General features: G+C 50.9%; 1 protein-coding gene and 1 long non-coding RNA gene across 2 annotated transcripts in view; one reads left to right on the forward strand and one right to left on the reverse strand.

Annotated features, from left to right (window-relative positions):
• Nucleotides 1-11,657, reverse strand: part of GAS6 (growth arrest specific 6) — a 33,000-nt gene extending 21,343 nt beyond the window's left edge. The window contains exons 1-2 of the mRNA XM_072761127.1: nt 11,375-11,657; nt 10,842-11,008 (exon numbers count right to left, since the gene is read on the reverse strand). Coding sequence (XP_072617228.1) covers nt 10,842-11,008; nt 11,375-11,453 — 246 coding nt within the window. The 5' untranslated portion in view covers nt 11,454-11,657. The remainder of the gene's footprint in view (nt 1-10,841; nt 11,009-11,374) is intronic.
• Nucleotides 11,658-12,086: 429 nt separating this feature from the next.
• LOC140599325 (uncharacterized) overlaps nt 12,087-18,534 on the forward strand; it is a 45,130-nt gene continuing 38,682 nt past the window's right edge. Inside the window, exon 1 of the long non-coding RNA XR_012002069.1 lies at nt 12,087-12,453. This is a non-coding gene — a long non-coding RNA (uncharacterized lncRNA). The remainder of the gene's footprint in view (nt 12,454-18,534) is intronic.

Below are 18,534 nucleotides of genomic sequence, written 5' to 3' on the forward strand. Positions count from 1 at the left end.
AAGCTGCTTTCTGCCACAAAAACCATGGCATAAGGAGAGAAAGTGGGAGGGCAGAGCCCAGGCTGCTGACTCGGCTTTTACAGAATGGTGTTGCAAAGCTGCTGACATGATTAGACCTTCTGGAAGTAGCAACAGTGATGTCATTTAAGGGATGTAGGTGGTGCCCAGTAAAGTGTCTCATTGGGTGAGGAGCACCACAGTGTAATCCCTAGACCCTCCCACCGCCAGGCTCCTCCCACAGCTGTGCAGACCTTGGTAGGATCATCAGCACATGGGCACTGATTGGCATTTACTGTATTTGTAAGACACTGATGCTGGAATGAGGTATGAGGGCGTAAGCCAGGGTCTTTCTGTCCATGAATGCAAATTAAGAGGCCTGCACTGTACAAGTTGGCTGTCAAATACAGGACCTGGCTAGCAGCAGGGAGCAGCAGGGACCATCCCCAGGTCCACAGCTCCAGCCACAGACGCCAGGCCCCAGGGTGGTGAAAGTGGCCCCCACCCGTCCACTGTTGTCTCCACTCTGGGTCCCCCATGGGGCAACTTGGCCCTAGACACGTCTCCTGATGGAACCTGCCACAAGGTGCTGGGTTTCAGGTGGAACTGGTGCAGGTCTGTGACTATATATCATTCTATCCGACCCTCGCAACCATGTCAAGGTCTTTTAAATTAACCCTGTCATCAGAGATGAGGAGATGGATGTTCAGGACGCATGGTGGCAATTGGCCAAGGTCAGGAAGCCAGGATGAGCTCCCAATGGCACACCATCATCATCCAAAACCATGCTGATGAGATCTGGCATTGCATTTGCAGTGACAGGCAGAGGGGATCCCTGGGCTGGCCACATCTGGCTGGCTGCATGCCCTGGTCCGGCACAACCCCACCTGTCCCCTTCCTTCATTGTTTACAACAGCCTGGGCAGTGATGCCAAGGACACTTTGCTAAACACCCTCAGATGTGTTTTCAGAAATTAATGTTCTGGTAGAGATGGTTCAAAAAGACTCATAACTTCTTTAAAAGAACAGTAATGGTCAGAGAAAGTCTGTTATTTCAGCTTGTGTGACACTTACAACAGTGACGTTCAGACAGATGCGACAGTGGCCCGACCTGGTGGGCAGAGCTCCACAGCCAGGGCGGGGGCACCCCTCCACACCAGCATTCAGAGACCCCTACCACCCACTCTCACCCCTGTGGTTGCTTTTGGTCACGGGCTGGCAACTCTCTGGCCCGGAAGGTGGGCGAGGCCAGGGGAGCTCTGACAAAGCCCTGGAGCTGGGGTCAAGCAGGCAGAGACATCTTCTGGGTTTAGAGGGATGACAGAGGCCACAGTCTTTGTCACAAAGGGAAGGACTCTGGTTCAGGAGGAAAGATTTAGGATGGATGCACCATGTGTCCACTCAGAAAACGAAGAAAGAGACTAGAAACAGTGAAGAACCATGAGCAGAGTACCAACTGTCATAAATGGTGGCATTACCACACCTTTCCGGAAAGCTCTATTATATTTTTCAAAACCATGATTACTACTAGTTATGTGCCATATGTTTTAATGAGTTCTATTGTTGTGGAAAAGCATCACTGATAGAAAAACCATGTGTACCTCTCTTCAGTTCACCACACCAATGAGAATGAGAGTTTTGAAACCTTAGGGCCATACATAACCTGGTGACAATTTATTCTAATTTGTGCACTTGATTTATTTGGGGAGGGGAGGGTGTTAATTTGGCTGCTAATCTAGGCCAGAGATGGTTAAGCCTGAATAACTGCAAAGCTGGGATGGATACAACTAAAATCACCATGCACTCTCCCAAGAGAAAGAGACATTTCCAACTGTCCTTCAAAGTTCTGACCGGAGAGGAGGACCCACGGAAACCTCTGAGTGACGGGCACTGGACAGAGAACACAGAGCTGTCCCTGCCTGAGCCACAAACCGGCTACACATAAACCGTGGCCCGAGGATCAGGAGCTGGGTTTACTTTCATGAGCGTCACCCCACAGGGATCCCCAGAGCATAGGCCATAGCTCAACCAGGTTCAGAACCAGGGATCAGTGGCCTATAAACATGCCTTCTTTCTTTTTGATCACACAAGGAGCAAAGCCTGGCACAGAGCTGCTAAATGGTGGGGTTGGGGTCAGGAGCAGGGAATGGCCAGGACCATTGTGTTGGAAATGGGGCCATTTGTCACCTGGCAATCATTTTTCTCAGGGGTTTACTTCTGATTAACTTAAACAGTTAAAGATGAGAAGGGAGTGAGCAAACTGTAGGCCAGTAACCTGTGAACTGAAGCTCCCAGAGAGAAAGGATGTACCTATATGTCTAGTATCTGGTCTGGTGCTAACCATCTCCCTGAAGGCCCTCAGGAGCCATTGCCAAACAGGTGAATGAATAATAGATGAATGGAAGAATGAGTGAATGGGTGGATTGAAAAGTGGATGGATGGGTACGTGGATGGATGGAAGAATGGATGAATGGGTGAGTAGGTGGATGGATGGAAAAGTGGATAAACGGATGGGTGGCTGGATATATGGAAAAGTGGATGGATGGATGGGTGGGTGGAAGAATGGATTAATGGATGGGTGAGTGGGTGGATGGATGGATGACCAGGCAAACAAAGAGTCTATAATTTTCACTGACTTGTACAAAGCATTAGATTCTTTATTTTATTTATAACACAGTAACCACATTGGGAGAAAAATCTAAATTGATGCCCTTAGATTGTCTCTTTCAAAACTTGGAAGTATCAGTATTATGGTTCCTTAAGCTTACAAATTGCCAGTGCACTTTTTAATCCTTAGATTAACTGCCATTTGCCTAGCTTTCCTCCTGCCGTTCATCCCAAGAGTCCTGTACTCCCAGGGGGCAATGAGCCATGGTGCACGTGAGACAATTGAGTTGTCATCACTACTGGTAAGGACTGCCTGTGAGGGAGCAGCCCTGTGTGGAGCACACATCCCATCTATGGGAGAGCGTCTGGTTCCAGCAGGCTTGGCACACTGGTCCTGGCTGAGAGCCCACTTGCTAGAGCACAGCCCTGTATAAACAGAATTGAACGCTCTAACAAACCCTGCCTTCCCCACAGACGCCATCCTGCCATGCCCCTGTTCCCTGTGGGTTTACAAACATGGGAATCTGTGCCCAAGGGCAGGCTCGGTCCACTGTCATCTAATGTGAGGCTGGGCAATCTTTTCTGAAACTATAGGCCAGTGTTTCTGTGGGACAACCTCCTCTGTCTCTGCTCCTTAGTTATGTTGTCACCCAGATGGCCCCTTCCCTAAAGGGTCCATAGGAAAGGACAGCAAACAGGTGGCTGGTGAAATCCTTGGGATTCCCATTTATGGACAGAATCTCCCAGCAGCCTCTGCTCTGCATGACCACTGGGACCCCCATCTGCCTGGCAGGGCCTGTGCCCCCTGAGCATCCCCATGGGTCATCACCTGCCAGCCACGTCCTCCCCAACCTTGGGGCAGTCAGTTCTGGAATGCCAGCTCCAGAAGCACTGGTGGCCTACACAAGCCTGTTCGCCCAGCCACCTGTCCAGCCCATAGCTCTGGAATGCCCCCCAAGGGCCTCGTGGCGCACTTTCTCCGCTGGGCCTGGTCTGAGGCTTGGTGGGCCCTGGAGTGATCTCTACCAAACTCTGAGAGCAGATCTGCCCTCCAAAAATGCTCAAAACCCACACAAGCCTAGTTGGTCAAAATGAACATTACCAAGAGAGAAACATGACATGGGCTCAGAGTGATGTAGCTTATCAACAGGACCACGTGCAGCTAGGAAGGTTCTAGAACTTGGTAGCTACAGCTCATAAATACCTTCACATCCAAATCTCCCTCAACTCTTTGAGTCCTCAGAGGCCAGCAAGGTCCCTGCAGGGATGAGGCAAACCAGGGGAACCAGGACAGCTTCCAGCCCTGATGTGGCGGCTCCTGTGCTTGGACGCTTACAGCCAGTGTGGTGGGGACATCTGCGTGTTGATGAATGCACACACCTCCACATCAGCTGTGCATAACTCCTACCTAGGACTTCTGTGTACATTTATACAATGTAACAGGAGCTATACATTAAGTACAAGTAGCAGTTTTTTTCTCAATAGATTAAGAGTGTATTACTTCCTTTAATAAATGATGGCCTGAAATTTTGCTTCCAAAAATCTTTAAATTATTTGACAAAGCAAGCTGAGACCTGTGTGTCACAGTAAGTTTGCTTATTTACATGACACAAATATCAGGTCTTTTCCACAAGAAAGGGTCAGAAAAATGGATTAATCCTTTGACCTTAATGCTATCCAGCTAACAAACTTGACTTCTTAGGGAAAAACTTGTCAAAGTTACGTCAGCTTGAATCGCCCTTACTGGAGGAACTCACAACTGCGCTCTCACTGTTCTTATGACAGTTCCCAGAGAGATTCCCTGCTGTCAGTGGGCCAGCTAGGGCCCCCTCAGACTGCATCGGCCTGAAGGTTTCTCAGTCCCCAAGGCCACCATCACTCCATCTGTGCATGTTTTTCTAAGCATGATTCACACAAAATCCTTCTTTCCTTTCTTCCTCCCAAATCCCTCTCCTAGGACTCTCAAACCAGGAGCCTGCTTCAGCGTTCCAGAAGACAGAAGGAAACACGGCACCCCTGCCCATGCTGGACCGCTCCCCAGCTCCTGTCGAGCCAGGAGACCCTCTGGGCTGGCCCTGCAAGGTGGCAGGCCCCAGAAACACCCCACAAGGCCACAGTGTTCTGCCTCCTTCCTCAGACACTGCTGTGCATGTCTGTTGCTGGGAATTCCTATGGGGTCAAACCCCTGGGCATTATCACCCAGTGGCAGGGCTGAAGTCTGAGGGTGGCTGCTCTCTGGGTCTCTGCAGTGATCCCCACAGCTGCACATACCCCCACAGCCCCCACACATCTCCCGGGGCCCAACACATGCTGGTGGGCCTGAGGCTGCGGGCTCCCAGGGAGCGGCTACAGCCCATGGGAAAGCTGGGGTCTTGGGGCCCTTTTCTTTTCTTTTCTTTTTAAAGATTTTATTTATTTATTCATGAGAGACAGAGAGAGACAGAGAGAGGCAGAGGGAGAAGCAGGCTCCATGCAGGGAGCCCGATGTGGGACTTGATCCTGGGTCTCCAGGATCACACCCTGGGCTGAAGGCGGCACTAAACCACTGAGCCACCGGGGCTGGGGGCCCTTTTCATAACCAGCATTAGGATGAAACATAACCCACAGGAGTCACTCAGAAGGCCAACAGCTTCAGTGCTAACATCCTGACCCTGGAGCCCAGGGAACTGAGTTTCCATCCTTCTCCTACTGAGGAGCTAAATTGGACAAATCCCCACATGAATTCCAGGGCCTTGGTTTCACAGGCATCTGGAATGAGGGCTCACCATGGCATTTGACAATGCTATGACAACTGCTACTGCAAAATGTATTTGTTCCTGGCTTAGGAAAGGGGAGTTTGAGTGCATTTTGGTGCCTTCCAGATTCATGCTAAATCATGGCAAGCATGTGAGGTGTGTCACTATGCACAGAAGAAGCACGGTGCATGCAGGCAGCAGCATCCTGGAGCATGCACCTGACCAGCGCAGTCGCGGCAGGCGCTCGGGGCCCACTCAAGGCTATCCTTCCGTCACCAATGGTGAGTCTGCCTTGGAACCTGGGGCTCTGTCACATGATGGGGTGGGTGAAGCACAAACCCACAGTCTTGACCCCTAACAACTGCCACCAGCAACCTCCTAATGGGTTCCTTCCTCTCAGCGGGAAGCACTGTGCTAGAGATGTGTGTCCAACCAGAGGGGCACCCAGGGGCTGCACCTGTGTCTGCCACTCATGCGCATCATCCTGGTTGGATGCCCCAGCCCTACCCCAGAAGCCCCCGTGAGAATGTGCACAGCTGTGGAGCTGGCCTATTCCTTGGGGGGCTGCTGAGTCCAGCTGTGTGATTTCTATAAGGCTCCTGGTCCCAAGAATATGCCCCACAAACTGAGTCTAGATGGCAGGTTTAGGGACAGATGTGGAAAAAATGTGTGTTATTGCCATGGGCAGTAACCAAAGAAATACTCTTCAAATTTGAAAACAGAAGTCTGAGAGAACAGATACTAGAGGAACATGTGACTATTTCATTTGAATGATAGGTTGTAATAGGTGTGTAGGCCTGATGTGCTTCCCAACCTCCTCACTTCCAACTCCTCTTGGAAAGTTCAACAACTTTCGACGCACTGTACCCTGTTGGGGTCTCAGTAGGATCCTGGATGGACACAAGTACTGCAGGGGCACATGGCCAATGTCAAACGCTACCCCCTGAGCCCCGCAGGTGCTTTATCACAGAGACGCCCCTGCTCCGAACATTAGGGGGGAGGAAAAAGTGAAGCATGGGGAGAGTGGGGTACATGCTGGGGTCCTGGAGCAAAGGGATGAGCTGGGAATGGTTTGGAATGTCCTGGCCACAGTGACCTGGAATCTCAAGAAACAAGCCATAAGCATCCGATTCTTAAAAGGCTGTTTTGTTCCTAAATAACAAAGGCAGACGTTCAGTGTTTTCCAAAATTCTTTAATTGGTTTTGCGCAGATGTTGGGCCCACTGGCAAGGACGACATGCCATTCACAGGGCCTGATGTGTTATTGGGGTAGAGAGCCTAGTACGTGTCCCTACATAGTCATGCGGCAGCAGGCCTGCTGCCACCGGTCCTGGCCTCACCAGCCATCTATAGGCCCAACTCAGATGAAGCAAAACCAGCCCGCAACAGCAAATCCAGCCCCTGTGACTGGCTTCCTCAAGGCCTCCAGGAGGGGTCCACAGGGGTCAGTGGGAGCAGGATCTGTTTTCCCTGAGGATCCCAAGGAAGGAAATGGGCTGGGCTTGCGCAGGGTGGGGAGTGCAGGCACAGAGAACATGCATGGGTGACTATTCACCACAGAAGCTGATCTCAAGGCAGGGATGGGGTGTGGGGGGCAGGTGGGCAGGTAGAAGCTATCCTGGAGGTTACGGCCAGGGTGTCACCTCCCTAGCCAGGGCACCCACATTGCAGAGGCAAGTCATGGGGTGGGGGGCACGAGGTCCCCCTCTTCCTTCCTCCCCACCCTCCTGCTGGGGCCTTCATGAGACCCCTTTGGCGACCCCAACAAGGGGTGACTTGAGGGAGGGGCTCTCCATAGCGATGCCTGTCCCCAAAGAACCTGAGCTCTTGGGGTGACGGGTGTCCTTGGAGGCCAGCGCTGCAGGGCTTTGAGGCTGACTGCACCCCTAAAACCCTCTGTGCCACTCCTGGGATCCCCACATCTGAGGGGCTTGAGGTGGTGGGGTGGTTAAGATGGGCCCCTGTGAGCTCAAGCACTGGCCAGTGGCCAAGCACTGAGGCTGGGAAGACCTCCTGGTGTGCTGCTGGCTGTGCTGTGTCACCCACACTGACTGCATTTCTAAACAAGGTTGTGGGTCAAGAACCAGGGCCTGGATTTTTTCCCTCCTGCCAGGGCTGTGGCTGGCTGCAAGGACCAGACACCCAGACGCTGCAAGGTAGAGAAACGGATCTCTGCGGCAAGTCCTGCAGCACTGGCTAAGTCTTTTGTCCAGAACCCTTTCTGGAAGCAAAAGTTGATTATGGAGATGGCATCTGGCAACTGGAACCCGACTGCCTTAAAGAATTTAAGTGGAAGGTGACTCTGCTGGGTTGGGCTCCGGTGAGCTTAGAGGATCCCAGCAGAGTCACTGGGGTCTCATCAATGGGACGCTGAACTGCATAAGAGCGATCAGGAGGGAAATGCCAGGCAGGGAGAGGAAACAGATAAGGAGGGAGTCTCGCGCCTCTGAGCCCTATGGCAGTGGGGAGCCTGGGACCCTCTCCAGGAGCCTGGGAACTGTCTGTCCCCAGGAGGGAAGTGGGTGGGTGGCCAGGATGCCTGGGAGTCAAGAAGGTCCCCAGACCCTTCCTTTCCAGCAGAGGTGTGAGAGAGCTTCCCCAAGCTCTCTCAATCAGGAAGGAGCCAGTGTGCTAGAAGCTACCTGCTGTGAAGGTTACTTCCCTTCCCAAAGAGGAAGACAGCCTAGTCTGGAACAATCCAGACCAGGCAGGAACACCCTGCATGCAGTCAGAGCTCCAGCAGCCTCCAAACACCAGAAAGCAGCAGGACACTTGCAGCCCAGAGTGCTGGAACCCAATCAGCTGAGGGGGCAGGGCTGAGCTCCCCCACTCCCGCCGAGGGGCTCACATACCAGCGTGCCCCCAGAGCCCTGGGATTGGAGCAGGAGGGCAGCACTGCCTTCCCTGGCAGCAGCAAAGACTGGAGCCAGGACCGGGCAGGCATGCATGGCTCCCACTGAGCCAGACACTGAAGACAGGCTGGCTGCTTGCTCCCCCATGGTGGCAAGGGTGACCCCTACCCCTGGCCCCGACCCCAGCCTGGCTGCTCCCAGCACTCCACAAGTCAGGGGCTAAATCCAGACAGCAGAGCTGGCAGTGAAGACTGTCGTCGACACAAACATAGGTTAAAACCCAGCTGACCTTGAGGGGAGACAGCGAGGTAGCTGGTCTAACCTGGGAAATGGGCCAATAAAAGGAAGGATCCAGGCAGGTCCTACTGCAGCTAGGCCAGTAAGGAAGGCAGAACCCTGGGAAGTTATAGATGGCTTTGCTACGAGAGAAGTTCACAAGTCTGTACTAGGCTGGCTGCAGGGATGCCAGGCCCAGGAGGTGAGGGCAGCCAGGATGTCCCATGCAGGGACGAGCCCAGAGAGTGCTGACTGCCTTAAAATCAGGGAATCATGAGCACACTTTCTTTTTCTTGCCTTTGTATTACACATTTGTAAATAAAGTTATAATTAAAACATAAAAGCTATTAAAATCAGAGCATTAAAGCTCTGGGAAGGACACCGTGGTTAATGCACAGTGTGTCCAGGCAACAGGGAAAAACCAGGTCAGGGCCCTGCCATCCTGGCTGGGTGGGGCCTCGCTGGCAGGCCTGGTCAGGGTGGCTGGTAGCAGGGTTGCTGTGAACTGGTCACCTGGAAGCCCCATCTCGTGCTCTCGGTTCAGGTCTGGGGTGGGGGAGCAGCACCACACCTGTCACACAATCCCACAGCTGTGCAGGGGCCTGGCAGCCAGGCACCCAGCCCTGCTACTGGTCCTCGGCAATGCTCCACAGAGAATGGCTCACTGGGCCACCAGGACTCATCATTAAAGAAATCCCAAAACAGGCCAGAGAAGGTCCAGAACCTTGTCCCTCACAACAAAACCGACACTGAGCTGCTATTGATGGGGAGGGCAGCAGCCCCAGGGAAGACACCACAGAGTGGCCCCATGGCAACAACTTGCCCAAGGACAACTCCTCGTGGTTGGCTGTCCTGTCAAAGCTGGCTCCACAGAGGGCCAGAGAGGGGTTGCCATGTCAACTGATAAGAAACACAAGTGAACATAAAGCCTATATTGGGCCACACAGAGCCATCCATTTACTGCCTGAAGGTTTATTTCATCCCAGGATTCTTTCTTTTCTTTTTTTTTTTCTTTTCTTTCTTTCTCTCTCTCTCTCTCTCTCTCTTTTATTTATTTATTTATTTATTTATTTATTTATTTATTTATTTATTTATTATTTATTCCCCAGGATTCTTTAAAAGAAGAATTCGGGTAGAATCAAAAACAGCTGTGACATCACCCTGACCTCATGGTATAAAGTCCATCCAGTTTCCACACTCTCACTTTCCAAATGCATTTGCCCCAGGACAGACACACATGCAGGTCCCGTGGGTCCTGTCCTGTTGGAGGGCAGAGCTCTTGGGTAGATGCTGAGGCCACATTGGGCTGTTCCCTGCCCTAGGCTGCGTGCTGCCCCATGTTCCCCAAGGACATTATTAATAGAAATGTGTCCTGAGCCAGCACAGCTAGGGCTCCTGAAGTCCCCAGCTGCTTCTAGAGAGCACCTAGCTGAAAGGCGGCACGTGCAGGCCACCCTGGCTGGGCCCCCTGACCCCAGCCCTCCTGCCCACCCGTCCCACATATGTTCTGGTCCTATTCCTGTAGTGGTATTTTGGGACCTGCTGTAGCAAGCAGTTCTAGACTTCATGTCTCTCAGTTCCTCTTTCAAGCACACACTCCATACCCCTCGATGCGGACCAAGGGGGTCAAGTGGTTGTAGGCAGCCCACTCCTCACCTCCAATGCATCTAAGGAGGGTAGGGGGAGGAAGCTGTTTGGCTTCATAACCATCCTATTTCTTTTACATCTTAAAAACGGTAGAGGTGTTGTATATTGTGTACTTCCTTTCAAGTGGCTGTCTACCAGGGTATCTGTGGGCCACATTCAGTTGAACCCCAACTCCGGGTTTCTGCTGGGGTGGTGATCTCAGGGTGGTGAGATGGAGCCCGATTAGGGCTCCCGCTGAGCGGGGAGTCTGCTTGAGATTCTTCCTCCCTCTCTCTTTGCCCCCCCCCCCCAAATAATCTTTGAAAAAATAAAGTGGCTGCCTTCAGGGACCTGCTGAAGGAAGATAAGTGAGAGTCTCAAGAGGACCTACTCAGGCATCTGCTAACAGCTGTGGAAGCTACTGGAGTCACTAGGAGAAATGGGGCACAAAAAGTGTGCAGGACGCTTGAGGGCAGCCTCGGGGGCCCCGTGACACTGTGCTTCCACCATTTCTGAGTGGCCTTCAAGGATTCAGGGTGTGAGACCTGAGGGCAGCAGGGGCCCCCACCATGCATGGTTCACCGGGAGCTGGAGCAGGGCAGTCTGAGTGGGGAGCAACCCGAGGCTCCCAGCGGCGCGTGCACACCCTGGACCCGGTGTCCACAATGCGGTGCCGCAAGGACAGCGCTCCAGGTGTCCCGGCCCCGCCAAGCCGCGCACCACCGCCCCGGACAGCCCCGCGCGCTCACCGTCTCCGGGTCGTTCTCGAACACCTCCCGGGCCTCCTCCTGGCTGCACAGCTCCTCAATGCACTCCCTCTCCAAGTGGCCCTGCTTGGCTTCCTCGAAGACCTGGTAGGCACGGCGCTGCCGGGGCCGCAGGAACTGTGCTGCCTCGCGCGCCCGCAGCATTACGGCTGCCCGGACGGGAGGGAGTCGGGACGGAACCGGGACACGCCGTCAGCCCCGCCCCGCACGCGCAGGGCTCCTAGCTCTGCGCCCGGGGATGCTGCTGCGGGGCGCGGGCGCGGGCCCGGGGGCGCGGGGCGCGGGGCGCGGGGCCCGGGGGCGCGGGGCGGAGGCGCGGGGCCAGGGGCGCGCGGGGTCGACGCGCAAGGCCAGGGGCGCGCGGCCAGGGTGGCGCAGGATCGGGGGCGCGCGGGGCCGGGGGCGCGGGGCCGGGGGCGCGGGGCCGGGGGCGCGGGAGGCAGGCACCGGCGCAGCCTGGCCCCTGGGGGCGGCGGCGCCCCTGCCGGGGGTCCCCGGGCACTCCCTGTGCTCACCGTGCGCGGACTCGGAGGCCAGCAGGAGCAGCAGCAGCGCGGTGCCCAGGGCGGCGGCGGGCCCGGGCGGCGGCGGCATGGCGGGGCCGGGCCGGGCCGGGCCGGGGCGAGCGAGGGCCGAGGGCCGGGCGTGGGGACGAGCACCCGGCCGGGGGCGCGCGCTCAGAGCACCCGGGAGGCGGAGGCGAGCCGCGGGCGCCGCGGGGCGGTGGCTCCGGTCATCCCGTGCGGGCGGCTCTGAAGGTCACATCCCGGCGGCGGCGGCACCTCGGCGCTCGCGGCCGGGGCCGGGGCGGGGCGCGCGGGCAGGACCGGCCTCGGGGCCGCGCGGGGGCGGGGCGCGCCGGTTCCCACCCGCGCCGGGCTCCGGAGCAGGTCCTCGCGGCGAAGATCCGAGGCCGGAGCGGGGAGGGGCGGGAGGCGCGGGAGGCGCGGGCCCCGGCCGTGGCCGCGTCCCCGAGTCACCTAACCCGGGCTGGGGCCGGATGGGGCCGAGGAAGGAGGAGCGACCGCCAGGCCCCGGGGGCCGGCGCAGGTACCGCTCGCCAGCCCCCCCCCCCCCCCCCCGGGTCCACCGCACCCTCTCCGGACGCTTCATCTAAGACTTAGAACCCCCCGAGAGGAGAGACGCTGAGGTCACCCGGAATCCCAGCGAGGTGCAGGGAGGGACGACACGACTTCCTTTGTGACCTCTGTTTCCCGTGGCGATGACCTGAAGACCTTGAGGTTTCCCGGTAGACACTTGAGCTGAAAGCAACATTGTGCTCGTTCTGAGACCAAGACACAAACCACAGCGGAACGCAACCCCTCCCGACGCCGCACAGGACCGCGCCCCCAGGCGCCCTCTTCTCGCCCCGGCCCCGGCCCCCCGGCCCCGGCCCCGGCCCCGCCGCGCGTCACCGCGCTGGGGGCTCCGCGAGCGTCCAGATCTCCCTTCTGCGGTGGGAAATGAGTCAGAAAATTGCTACGGATTCTTTGAGGTCAAGGTTTGAAGGTGGGGTTAATGAGCATCAATATGTTAAATTCGGGAAATGGACTTTGGTGAGAGCGCTCCTCAAAGAGCATCAACACTTTAATAGGTAAGTCACGGCACCTGCGATCCGCGGCTACAAAGCTCTTCCTCCTCCGCGGCAAGTGATGAGAGCGCCCTGAAACACCTTGGGCTTCCTGCTTGTTGTTCTTGAGGAGAAACACTGGTTTCACAGATCTGGGTGGGGTGATAAATTCTTTAGTGTGTATTTATACACACCTTTAATGAATTAATTACACTTCTGTTATTTCCTAGGTTCCAGGCCTCTGGCCCATGGATAGATTTCAGGAAGCCTGTGCAATGATTTCTTATTTCTGTGTGTTTGGTGAAGAGAATTTATAAGTCCATGCAATTCTCAGAGTCTGATCCCAGTAAGAGTGTGGAGGCCTCTTCATGTCCCCCTGGGAGGGTCCATACTGGGTAGGGACTCACTGCTTCAGGTGACCACGCATGATCCCTACTGAAAGGAGGCCCTGACCTCTTAGCCTGGACCTCAAGCCCCTTCACCCTCTTCCCCATTCACCCCTGGTACTAAGTTGGTATCCTAGTAACCCCAACACCTTCCATTACATAGAGACTTACTTTAATAAAAGGCCTTCACACACACTTTTCTTTTTGATAACTGCAGAATGCAGAATGCAAATGCTCAGGGAGCAAGGGAAGGTGTCTGACCCAAGCTCTTACCAATGCAGAAAAATTGCTCTAAGCCAGAAATACAAAAATTGGATAATGACTTCCAAAATTGGAAAGACTTGTCAGGGACTATATCATTATACCCTGAAATAACAATGATGAAGTAGACCACTCACCTGTTAGACCTAGGGTAATGGGTGCTTTGTATGGACCATCTACAGTCGTGGCTGGAGATGGAAAGCCAGTGGCTCCTCTTGCCAGGGATGGCAACAGTGGGATGAAACTGTTGAGGTGGGATCAAAGTGAGGGTACAGGAAACAAGGCATTTGTAGATGAAAGTTCTGCATTCTTCCTTCTACCATCACATCTGCAGGTGATGATTTCAAGGTGCTAGGACCACTCCCTTATATGTATCCACTCAATAAACTGAGCCGAGTGCTTGCTATTCTGTCTTCAAAGGCAGTGTGCCGGGTGCTGACCAAATCAATCATATTGGGTTTTCCTTGTTTTTAAAGCAGCTTTACTGAGGCATAATAGAAATATAGTAAACTGCATAATATATTTTGACATATCTGTGATGAATGTATATACCTGTAAAACCACCACCACAGTCCCCCATCACTTAAAAACATTTCCTCATGCCCTTCACTAATTCCTCCCTCCTGAGTCATCCCTGCTCCATCCTCACCTCCATCCTCAGGCAAAATCGCTGGTCCACTTTCTGACTATAGAGTAGTTTGCATTTTCTGGAATTTTACATAAAAGGAATCATATACTATGTGCTTTTTTGTCTGGCATCTTTCACTAGGCGTATTTATTTTCAGATTCATCTACCCTGTTGCATGTATCAATAGATTATTCCTTTTTTTCCCCCTCACTAGTGTTCTGTTGTGTGGATACACCACAATTAGTTTAGCCTCCGTCTGCTTAAGGACTTTGGCTCATTTAACAGGTATTGGTTATTAGGGGCAAAGCGGCTATGAGCATTTGTGTATAAGTTATTGTATGCACATAGCTTTTATTTCTCATGAGGAAATATCTAGGACATAACGTGGGACTGTATGGTAGATGGTTACATTTTTAAGAAACTGACAAACTTTTGCAAAGCAAATTATGTTGTATGTTTCCACCAGCAGTATATGGGGGATTCACCTGTGCATCTCCTACCTGTACTCGCTCTGGTTAGCTTTTTAATTTCAGCCCTGGGAGCAGATCTGTAGTGGCATTCCCTCGTGACTTGAATTTGCATTTTTCTAATAACTAATGATGTTGAGCAAATTTTAATGTGCTTATTGCCATCCAAATATATTCTTTCGTGAAAAGTCCATTTTAATTTTATTATCTTGTATCTTTTATTTGGGCTGTTTGCTTTTCCAATTATTAACTTATTTGTTGTGTTTTTAGAGTTCTTTACATTTTCTGGACACAAGTCCTGTGTCAAATTGTGATTTGCAAATATTTATTCCAGTCTGTGACTTGCTTTTTAATTCTATTAAACAATGAAACTCTGCTTTCTTTTAATTTTGAAGTACAATTTATCATTATTATTTTTAGTGAATTCTGCTTTTCAAATTATATTTGCCTAATCCAAGGCCACAAATATTTTCTTCCAAAGTTTTATAGATTTACATTTTACATTTAAAACTGATCCACTTTGAATTCATTCCCACATATTTCACATTTTTCCATCCTACTGTAGATGTTTTTAATTTCAATTTCTGATTGTTTGTATTTGCTTTTTGTATATTTATCTTTTATCCTACTACTTTGCTTAACTAAACTATTAATTTCAATGTTTTTTGGTAGATTCAATAGAATTTTTTACATAGATGGTCATGTTGTCTGTAAACATAGCAAATCTTCTTTCAAATCCAGCTGCTTTTTACTTCTTGTCTTGTGTTATAGGCTGTATGGTAACCTGCACTACCATGTTGACAATGGTGAGAGTGGAGACTCAAACTCGGTGGAAACGAGTCAGTCCTTCACCATTAAGTGTAATGTTAGCTGTATGATTTTCATAGATGCTTTTTCTCAAGATGAGATTCTATTTCTAATTTTCTGAGTTTTTTTTTCATTAGAAATGAATAATGGATTTTGTCAAATGCTTTTTCTGCATTTGTTGAGACAATCATATTTTTTTTTCTTTTTCCATTCATTATTATATAAATTACCTTCACTGATTTTCAAATATCAAGTGAACCTCGCATCCTTGGGAAGAACCTCACCTGGTCATGATGTATTATTGCTTTTTTAAGAATCTTTGTAACCATGTTTATTTGGCATCAAGAAATACTGGCATCATGAAATGAGGTGTTCAGTGGGAAACACTTCAGTAGGAAAAGTTTATGTAGAATTTGTGTTAGTTATTCTTTAAATGGTTGATGAAATTTATCAGTGATACCATGCATACCTAGAATTTTCTTTGTGGGAAAATTTTTACCTATAAATTCAATTTCTTTCATAGATCTAAGATTATTGGAGTTACCTGTTTCTTAATGACTGAGCTTTGGTAGTTTGTGCCTTTGAAGATATTTGCCATTTCATCTAAATTGTTGAATATGTGGGCACAAAGCTACTCATAATATTCCTTTAATATTTGTAGATCTGAAGTGATGACACCTCTCTCATTCTCAGTATTGGTAATTTGTGTCTTTTTTCTTTTTGTCTTCATTGTTCTGGCTAGAGATTCAACAATTGTATTGATTTCAAATAATCAGATTTTGGTTTAATGTTATTTCTCCATTATTTTTCTGTTTTCTATTTCATTATCCAATCTAATTTTTATAATTTTCTTCATCATCCAACGTAATTTTTATAATTTTATTTCTTTCATTTACACTGTATTTCATCTTCTCTTCTTGATCTAGTTTCTTAAGATAAAAGCTGAGGTCATTGACTTGAAATTTTGTCTCTTTTTACTACAGATCTCCCTCAACTTACAATGGGGTTATATCCTGATAAACCCAACATAAATTGAAAATATTTTAAGTTAAAGGTGCATTTAATAACCTAACCTATTGAACATCATTGCTGAGTCTGGCCCACCTTCATCTCATTGTGATGATCAGCTGAAGACCTGAGGGGGTCTCTGCAGGTCTCTGAAGTTCTTTGCACAGCCCTCTCCCTCATGCAGTTGGCGGCTCTGCATGGGTGGCTTCCCCATGCCTGGCAGCCTCACCTCTGTCTAGGCAGTGACCTTGGCAATCCTAGGGCCCACCTCATTTATTTCCTGTCCCCCAGGGTTCACTCTTTTGTTATTTAATTTCCAGTGTATTGAAAACTGTTATTTCATGTATTTGTCTGGTTGTTCATTTGTTCCAGGCAGGAAGGTGAATCTGGTCTATTACTCTATCTTGTCCAAGAAGCAGAAATCCCCAGTCAAAGATTTTTTTTAAATTTTTATTTATTTATGATAGTCACAGAGAGAGAGAGAGAGAGAGAGGCAGAGACACAGGCAGAGGGAGAAGCAGGCTCCATGCACCGGGAGCCCGATGTGGGATTCGATCCCGAGTCTCCAGGATCGCGCCCCGGGCCAAAGGCAGGCGCCAAACCGCTGCGCCACCCAGGGATCCCCCCAGTCATATTTTAATGAAAGTTTTTTTAAAAGCATGTTTTGCAACTCATTGGTTTAGTGGAGTCTTTAAAAAGGTTTGTTTGTTTGTTTATTTATTTATTTTTATGGAGAACATGCATGAGCAGGGGGTGGGGCAGAGACTGAGGGAGATTGATCATCCTAAGCAGACTCCCTGCTGAGCATGGAGTCCAGCCTAGGGCTTGATCCCATAACCCCAAGACTGCAACCCGATCTGAAACAAGAGTCAGATGCCCAATTGAGTGAGCCACCCAGACACCCATAGTGGGTTTTTACTTTAACAGAATTCGGTGTTTTGGTAACCAGTGGTTTTTTAATGACGCAGAATAGAATAGACAATATCAGAGTTTTATTGGATGTGAGTTCTTTATTTCCACAATATCTATTTTTGTGAGTGTGGACTGGATCACAGTTGTAAGAAATATTTATTATTGTGAGTTGTGGTCAAAAAGTTTGAAAAACATTACTTACCTTAGTTAATGAAGATGCTCAGACCTCATTAAGTTGAAAGTCCTTTCGTGGGTAAGTCCTCCAGGGTCTTCTCTGAGGATGACCAACATGTCCCAGTTTTTCAGAGAGGTTCCCAGCTTTAAAATCAAAGGTGCTAGGTCTCAGACCCTCTCAGCTTGGGGCATGCCAAGAAGGTTACTCCCCCTATGCCACCCCCTTGAGGATCCCTTTGTGGTCTGTGATTTACAAAGGGTTTTGAGCAAAACGTTCCCACATAAATGGTTTTATGGAATGCGGTAGGGATCTTCATGTAGAAACAATGCTTCCAGGTAAGGTTGTCTACTGTAGCCTAGTTAACTCCCTCATCGGAAACATGTAGCCTCAGACTCACCTGAGTCCCAGGCCCTGATCTTGGGGAATGTGCAGCCCAGACAGAGGAGGAGGTGCATGGTGGGAAGAGCAGAACCTTGAGCCAGATAGATAGAGTTACCTCCTCTACCTACAGTGATCTTTGGCAAGCCACTTTTCTTCTCCACCCCAGTTTCCATATCTGCAGCATGCCCAGCTGGCTCAGTCGGAGCATGTGACTCTTGATCTCAGGGTCATGAGTTTGAACCCCATGTTGGATGTAGAGGTCACTTTTAAAAAATTCCTTCTCTACAAAATAGCATATGCGTACTGACTCTTGGTGCATAGTGTGATAGTCAGATGGGATGGTGGATGACAGCTCCTTGTCATGGATGGGGTCCTGCCTATGCTTCCCTGGACCAGCTCTAGCCACGCAGCTTCCACTGCTTATGCCCTACTGGTCTGAGGAGGGAGGAGCAACAGTCTTTGTTGGTCTAACAAAGTAGACAGTAGCTGGAGGGGCTCTGCTAACCAGTCGAAACACATTCCTATCTTCAGGCCCAGCGCAGGGGAACTGCTATGGTAAGGAGCCGGGACAGGGGCACCTCGTGGGAGCCAAGGACCACAGGAGGGTATGGGTGCAGCTGGATGGACAAGGGTACCATGTTCAGGACAGGCAGGTGGGATCACCTGTGACTTGCAGACCCAGAAAGCACATATGACCAAGGTAGCATTGTAGAGTATAACTGTTCTGTCAGAGTCATCCTGATGGACCTACATTTGTGTTTGTGACTGAGCACAAGCCCTATCATGTCATTGCCCAGGGGCAACTGCCCCAAGACTTGAGCATTTCAGAGACATGTTCATCAGAGCCATTCCTGCATGCACAGAAACCCAACCCAGATGTGCTAACACTGCAAATGGGAACATGCTGGTTTGGGTCACGGACCAGCCCAGGCCTGTGCTGACCTCAGGGTTCTGGTTATACCATGACCCAGCCTTGTGCTATCCTGCAGCTTACATTTCCTGTGTGTGTGGTAGGGATAGTGCAGCTGCTGTAGGCTGGCCATGTCCCCACACCCAGAGGCTCCACAGGCAGGCCTCCTG

Source organism: Vulpes vulpes, chromosome 6, assembly GCF_048418805.1.
Source record: "Vulpes vulpes isolate BD-2025 chromosome 6, VulVul3, whole genome shotgun sequence".
In the NCBI taxonomy this organism is placed as follows: domain Eukaryota; kingdom Metazoa; phylum Chordata; class Mammalia; order Carnivora; family Canidae; genus Vulpes; species Vulpes vulpes.